The following is an 8,008-nucleotide window of genomic DNA, read 5'->3' on the forward strand; positions in this document are numbered from 1 at the left end:
TGCTAACCAATATTCAGTCCAAAATTCAAATAAATTGAAAAATCCCAACAATTTGGCCTTGAAGGCCCAATCCTGAACTACCCCGAAATCCCTCCAAAAAAAATTAGGAATTCTGAAATTTCGGTTCGGTTTCGGGCTTTAGAATCATGTTCTGAAAATTATTGATTGGGATTCGGTTCGAAATCCCGACCCAAACTAACCCTTGTAAAACCCAACACTCTATCTACTATAATATTGGACAACACTATTAAAAAGTTGTTCTATATAAACACTCTTTAAAGTGATCATGCACTCTTTGAATTAAAATTTTTCCCTTTTATAAATTTTTTAGATTGTCAATGTTGATTCCCTTTATATCAATTTAGATTTTCCTTGTTATTTTTTAGAGATATTTTTCAATTTGCTCCCTAAATTTGTATAGAGGTGTCAATTTTCCTCCTAAATTTTAATTTTAGCCGATTATCCTCTTAAATTTTTATAATTAGCCAATTTCCCACATGTACTTTATCTTTAGCCGATTAAGCCCTAACATATTATAAGGTAAATAACACAAAACTACCTCACCTATGAGTCGAACCACAATCTCATACCCTATGTTTTAAAAATTACAATATCATACCTCTCTTACAAATTTGTTGCAATGTCATATCTCCGTCAAATTTTCTGCCAATTTTTCTATTAAATGTTTTCTATCAATTTTTCTATTAAATGGTGACATAGCTTACAACAATGTCCACTCCCTACCCCAACTAACTTTAAAAAATTAATTAAATATTAAAATTAATAATTAAATCATTTAAATATTTTTATTTGAAAGACGTGGGATCCACCCCACAAACCCATCATTCTTCCCCATACACCGACGACATCCCATCTCCGGGCACCCAACCTCACCACCTGCCTCCTCCGCCAGTCCTTCGACTCCCCCCCCCCCATCTCTGGGCACCCAACCTCACCACCCTGCTTCCCTAGTACGCCCGCCGTCCTCCTCTCCTCAAACCCCCAGAACAGCAACAACCACCACGTCGTCATACTCCTCATCGGCTTCCTTCAAGGGCGGCTGCTGCCGTCTCTTCTTACTCTTCTCCTTCCTAGCACTCCTCGTCCTCGCCGTCGTGCTCGTCATCATACCTCCGCCTCAGTCTCTCTCTCAGCATTCGCGTGCTCTTCTCAGCCGCTAACGCCAACAAGGTCGGGATCAAGTACGTCGAGTCCAGGTTCACTATCATGTACCTGAGATTTCATGGGCAAGGCCTCCATCCCCGGCCTCTACCAGGATGCGGACACTGTCGGCCAAGTCGTCGCCACCATCGCCGTCAATCGGGTCAATTTGCTGACGCTGCAGATTTAGTCTGCGACGCATCCCTCAATTTGCTTCCTGAATCAAAACCCACTTCCCAATTTTTCTTTGAATTCTGTTCGGCTACTAAGAAAATCACAGAAACCCACTATCTTCGGTGGGGGAGAGTTCTTGGAGCTTTGGTTCTTCCAGAAGAGAAAGGGTTGATGTGGAGGTGGAGAGAAGGGGAGGAGAGCAACGGAGGGAGGGGGAGTCGAAGGTGTGGCGGAGGAGGTTGAGGTAGAGGCAGGTGGTGAGGTTGGTACCCGGAGATGGGATGTCGTCGATGTACGGGGGAAGAAGGATGGGTTTGTAGGGGTGGGTCCCACGTTTTTAAAATAAAATATTTTTAATTATTTAATTTTTTTTATTTTTAATATTTAATTAATTTATGTATCCCTTTCTAGCATTTCTCCTAGAATTTTACATGTCAAATGGTGAGTGAAAAAAAATATACAGAAAAGATAACTAGCATTTCTCTTATTTCCAACAAGTCACGCACCATTGACTTGATCAAAGCATAATCACATGGAGACTACTGCAGGGTTAGTCTAAGTGCTTCTGAACAAGGAAGCAAATCCATGCCCGTACCATCAAGTATGAGTTCTGTCTTATAGTACCAATTGGACGTGCTTTTTCAACCATGTACAAAGTGTGGGAATTTGCAAGACAACAGTCTGGTGTGTTGAAGGATGTCGACGAGGGATACGGTAACTAGGAATGCATTGGTACCAAGACTTTCAGAAAATGGGAGGGGCATCGAGGCTCTAGAGGCATAGGTTCTGAAGTTTGTGAAAACTATAAGTTATTCAGTAAGTTTATGCATCAACGTTCCACTATTTTTTAGGAATTCTCACTTTACTCTTTTTCTGGAAGTCAATTTGAGAAAGAAAAGCAGCAATCTCCTTCATTTTTGGTTCGAAAAAAATAGAATTAGACCAAAATACAAGAAATTTCATTACAAGTTGCAACTACAGTTGATTCCTCTTGCACCTCTTGACTTGTTTTGGCATATCAAAGTAATTTTTCATGACCCCTGATTTTGTTGCTATTAATTAATTCCTTATTGCTGCAAGCAGAATGCTTATGAAGTAGAATCCCATTGTTCATAAGCATTCTCAATTTCTCAGGGAAAAAGAAGATGAAGACGGTGATGTTTTTTTAATATTTAATTTATTTTTCTATAAAATAATAAATATTTTCTTTATTATTGAAGTATTAGTTATGAGGGTAAAGTTGTCAATTTATAGCAAAATGTTGACTGAATGGGCTATGTAAAAGTGAATTAAAACATAAATAGGTGTTAATGTAATATCTCAAACGTGAGGAAATTTTGTGAAAACTCGATAAACTTCTGAAGATGTTATTGTAATTAACCCTACCATTGCAACATATTTATCACATCTGCTTTTTCGAATTTTCAATATAATTGAAAAACCACATCGTATATTAGTTTAGTTATGTTATACCAAGTATAGTATCGTCCAAAATTAAACTTTTTATCTTTTCTTCTCAATCATTTGACTAAACTTCTTGTTCTGAACAAGTAGAGCTCAAGTTTACATAGAAGAACACGTCTGCACATTTGTTAATTTGAGGGGGATTTTATTCAAGGAATTTTGAGGTGAAATTCATGAAATTGGAAGGGGAAAATAATACTCTAAGGTAAATATCATCAAATAATTTACATTTAACTAGTATATATATGTTTTATTTATTGACATTAAATCAAATACAACAATCCTCTTTAATCATATCCAAAGTGCAAGTCAAAGAATTGCTTTGGTACGATAATAAATTGAACCACACATTTGAGTAAACAGAGAAAGCAAAACACAAGATTGTTGCTAGACGGTTGGTTTTAGTTGTAGGCATCAGGATTGGCCACAAGGTAGTTCTCAATAAGCTTGAACAAACCATGGGCCTTGTCTTTGCCAGCCTTAACATGTTCTTCCTTGATCTCAACATCTCCCTTGGTGTGGTAGTGGCTGGTGTTCTTGATGATGGAACCACTGCCAGATGCCACCAACTTAATCTCATAAGAGATCTTCTCAATTTTGTCAGAAATGGCATCTCCTTCAATCAAGCTATAGCTGTAGTGAAAGTTATCTTTGTCAATTCCCTCAACCTTGTGCTTCACATAGCTGTATTCACTCCCTGTCAAATGAAAATGAAATAGAAATTAAGATGTTAGCTAGTAATTTCGATATGTGTGTGTGTATTAAATAGGTAAAATTAACAAGTTAATGAATTAAACTGTGGAAAACAAACTAACCTTCACCAAAGCTAACTTTCTTGATGGTTCCGACACCACCATCTCCCTCGAGAATTTCAACAGTTTTGACTGCTTGTGGAGCAATCTTCGGAATGAGATTGTCAGCATCAAGAACAAGGGCATTGTACAACCTAGCAGGGGGGATGACTGAGGCGTATTCAGTTTCGTATGTGAGGACACCCATGATGATTTTTAAGGGCTTGGAAAATGATCAAGGAAATTAATGAAAGGAGGAAGCTAGGAGGATGATCGATGTTGAGGTGAGAAAATGTTCTCTCCATAGGGTGGTATTTATAGATTTGGTATGGAGGGTATATGTGTAAAGTAAACAGGCCCCTTATGTATAATTTCAAATGCATACATAAAAATAAATAAATAAAAATCAATGCATAAATGTATTAGTCAAAGAAAGCCACCCATAGAAACTTAATACAAATTGATTATATGAAAGCTATTATTGAAGATGCAGCATTATCTTCGACGTAAAAGAAAAGACAACCTTACAATGTCGGTGGGCTGTTTGATGATGAGATGCTTACAAATCATAATTTGGATAAGGGCACAGGTGGCGAGGAAGACAGAGGAGAAATATCATGATCAGTACGTATAGTATAAAGGTATATCATACAAGAACTTTGTCTCTGAAGACTAATTAGGTGTAACTTTTTTTTTAATTTTTAATGCATATCAACAAAAAAAATACAAGAACATTATTCTCTCACTTTGTTTCGAAGAACGAAAATATTTACCGATGAAAAAAATATGATACCCTAAGAAAACGAGCACTTGTATTCTTTGATTGAATAAAGATTATTGTTCAACTAACACAGTACTAATGAGGTTATTTAATGTAAATTTTTATCACACTATCATGTTGATTGTTACGCTATAAATGTTTTGTTAGAGGATAGATGTAATTAGTGGACGTCATGAAATTCTTCATTATTGTATTCACTTTTTTTGAGCTCCTTACTTTCATATTTTAATGGTGTTATAATGACATTAAAATTCAACTTTTGGGCTCCTAAATATTGTAACAATGATGATTTTACGTTGTGCTCGTCATTTTACACTATTGACGTATAATATTATACGTGAACATGCTTACATTGCAAAATTATCGTTCAATCATAAGCCAGTTGCGGAGCCATATAGAGCTTAGGATTGGCCAGGGCTACCCTGCGGTTACCACTCTTAATACCTATTATCTGCAAATGTTTGCAAAAACTAGATTGTGCCCCGTTGGTCAGTGGTGTTTTGCACTTCCAAAAGGCCACGGTTAACACTTTTAGATTTTTTTTAATTGAAAGGGAAAAAAACCCTTATAAGTTATCTTATTTTTTACCATATTAAAACTAACCCCTATTTTTTGTTATAATTGGCCTTATGTTTTAACTATAAAAACCAGACCAATGTCTTACTTTAAGTTATAACCTTAAATTTAGTTTGAATTTAATGTGTTAGTTTTTTTATATCAAAACTTGTTAACTTGTTTTTATGATATAATGATTTCAAAACTAAGATTTTCATACAAAATTAAGGCTCCACCATTCTTGTTTGATTAAAAATTTTCATGCCAATACAAAACACAAAAACTTTAATTTTTCTCTCATTAGTTGTATTGTAATTAATATTTCTAATTTTCATGCCAATACCTTTTATTTTTTTAAAAGGTGTTGTAGACTATTGAGTGTACAATTTTTTGTATATAAGAAAAAAAGATTCATCCATGTAAAAATGTGTTAGCTATGTAAAATATATAGAAAACTTGGATGAACACTCATTATATTCATGTAACCAAGATTTTTTGTATGTTCTAGTATTTTATACTATACATATCATCTATTTTGAAATTTATGTTTCCAGTATAATTATATACTTTTTAGTATAAATAAATATTTATTGTATGTTATATAATAAAATTAAATAAAACTAAAAAAAGACCTCCTAGATGGCTATGCTAGTCATAAGGCCATCTCCAACTGAAGGGTCCAGAGGGCTAGAGGGTCAAAAATAGCCCGAAAATCGTCTCCAACCGAGGGCTAGGGCAAAGGGCTCGTAGGCCCCACTGGACTAAATATGGCCAAAGGGCCAATCAGCAGGCCTAAAGCAGCCAGCCAGCCGACCCTGGGCTGGGCCACATTTTGAATCCCAACGACTAGCTGACGTTAGGTACCGTTGAATTTGATTTTTTTTTTTTGCCCAATTTTTTTTTTAATTCTCATTTTTTCCTATAAATACCTAAACCTTCCTATGTCAAATCCCAGTCTCGACTCCGTCATAGCACGATATTGTCCGTTTTGGGCCCTGGCCACGCCTTCATGGTTTTGTTTCTGGGAACTCACACAAGAACTTCCCAATGGGTCACCCATCCTAGGATTGCTTTTGCCTAAACTCACTTAACTTCGGAGTTCCGATGGAATTCGAAGCCAGTGAGTTCGGAAAATGTCTCGTGCTATATGGAAGTAAGCATGTACATATAAGGCACATCACCTCCCTTCTTCGTTGGTTAATGTGGGATGTTACAATCCACCCCCTTAGGGGCCCGACATCCTCGTCGGCACACTCTCACCACACGGCAGAGTGGCTCTGATACCATTCTGACACACCCCGACCTAGGAAGGTCGAAGCATGCTGGCCATCACCTCGAAAGTTCTAGCCAAAAGTGAACTCCTCAAAACTCGGTTGTTTCGATGTTGAAGCTTCTTCAAAATTTTCTTAAAGGTCTTGGAAAGTTGTGGGAAAGCTTCCTCGACCTTTAAAACTCCTTAACTCGGCCTGGAATTTAATGAACTCAAACTCACTGAGTTCGGACCTTTCGAGTTCGATGTTCAAAACTTGGTCAAACTAAGGTTGGTTGGTATGGTTGAGAAATGAAGAAGTTGTGCAAGTTTGAAATTTTTTCAGAAACCGACGAGATTCGAGTTACAGACGGTGGTGTCAATGGCGAAGGACGATGGAGCTCGTCGGAGAAGGTAGGGAATAATAACTTAATATAAGTTGATTATTGAAGTTATTATTGAAGATGCTTAAGCATTATCTTCGACATAAAAGAAAAGACAACCTTCGAACGTCGGTGGGCTGTTTGATGATGAGATGCTTACAAATCATAATTTGGATAACGGCACAGGTGGCGAGGAAGACAGAGGAGAAATATCATGATCAGTACGTATAGTGTAAGGTATATCATACAATATAAGTTGTAGCTTTTTTTTTTTTTTTCAATTTTAGTTGTAATTTTTAAATATAAGTTGTAGTTTTTAAATTTAAGTTGTTGTAGTTTTTATATTTTAGTTGTAGTTTTTTTTTTTTTTTTTCTTTATTTTAGTTGTAGTTTTTAAATTTGAGTTGTTGTAGTTTTTAAATTTAAATAGTAAATTATGTTTGGCCTTATAGCCAGTTAATCCTCGGTTTGAGATAATTTTTTTTTATAGGGCTAAAACGAGCCATATAGCCCTTTGGCCTTTGGTTAGAGATGGTAAGAAATATGGTCCTGCACTGTTCATTAAAATATTAATTTGTTGGAGGTCTAGAGGGTTAAAACGAGTCATCTCGCCCTCCAAGATATTAATATTTTAATGAACAGTACAAAACCATATTTGCCTCCATCTCCAATCGAAGGCCAAAAGATCATAGGACTCGTTTTAGACCTGTCACAAAAAACCGTCTCCAACAGAGGGCCAAAGGGTCATATGGCCAAACATAATTTATTATTTAAATTTAAAAACTACAACTTAAATTTAAAAATAACAACAACTTAAATTTAAAAACTACAACTTATATTTAAAAACTACAAATTAAATTCATAAAAAAAAATAATAATAATTGGCTCAACAAAAAAAAAAAAATTGAATCCAACGGTAACTAGCCGTTGTATTCGAAAATTTGGCCTACCATTCATGTCGGATATAATCGACAGAAATAAGTACAATGTTGTTGGATATAACAGACATAAATAATGAAAATTCTAGCGCGGCCTAGCAGCCAACAAGTTAGCCCTTTCTTGTTCAGTGGGGCCCACGAGTCCTTTGATCTAAACCTCATGGAGACGATTTTCAAACTATTTTTTATTTATTGATCCTCTGAACTATTCGGTTGAAGATGGCTTAAGCTCTTGCTCGTCGACTGGCTTGCATTTTTTAGAACGTTGGTATATAAGGATATTTTTATTTTTCAATCATATAAAGTAGATAATATTATATATTTTTTCTCTTTATCCGGTATCTTTTATGTCAGACCAAGAAAAAACATGTTCGGATTATTATGTATGTTGAACGTGGACGGATTTTGAGGACAATCAGCTTTTTGGACGTATCAAGACAAATTTTGGTACCAATTTGCATGGTAAGATTGGTTTAGAAGGTAGTTTGTTGAACGTGGGCGGATTTTGAGGA

The 8,008-nt window shown here is 35.8% G+C and overlaps 1 protein-coding gene across 1 annotated transcript; it reads right to left on the reverse strand.

Annotated features, from left to right (window-relative positions):
• Positions 1-3,022: 3,022 nt before the first annotated feature.
• Positions 3,023-3,886, reverse strand: LOC137731436 (major strawberry allergen Fra a 1-3-like). The gene is made up of 2 exons (XM_068470541.1): positions 3,615-3,886; positions 3,023-3,496 (listed from the first exon to the last, which is right to left on the reverse strand). The coding sequence occupies exons 1-2, from the start codon at positions 3,796-3,798 to the stop codon at positions 3,201-3,203; spliced, it is 480 nt and encodes a 159-aa protein (XP_068326642.1). The 5' UTR covers positions 3,799-3,886; the 3' UTR covers positions 3,023-3,200.
• Between the last annotated feature and the right edge of the window lie 4,122 nt (positions 3,887-8,008).

The sequence above is a fragment of the Pyrus communis genome, chromosome 4 (assembly GCF_963583255.1).
Source record: "Pyrus communis chromosome 4, drPyrComm1.1, whole genome shotgun sequence".
NCBI classification, from domain to species: Eukaryota; Viridiplantae; Streptophyta; class Magnoliopsida; order Rosales; family Rosaceae; genus Pyrus; species Pyrus communis.

What these genes read in the sequence shown, in the direction of transcription:
- LOC137731436 (XM_068470541.1), bottom strand. Translation starts at nt 3,798, where the DNA reads ATGGGTGTCCTCACATACGAAACTGAATACGCCTCAGTCATCCCCCCT. An exon ending in GAAAGTTAGCTTTGGTGAAG is followed by an intron (nt 3,497 to 3,614) that starts GTTAGTTTGTTT and finishes TTCATTTGACAG; the next exon opens with GGAGTGAATACAGCTATGTG.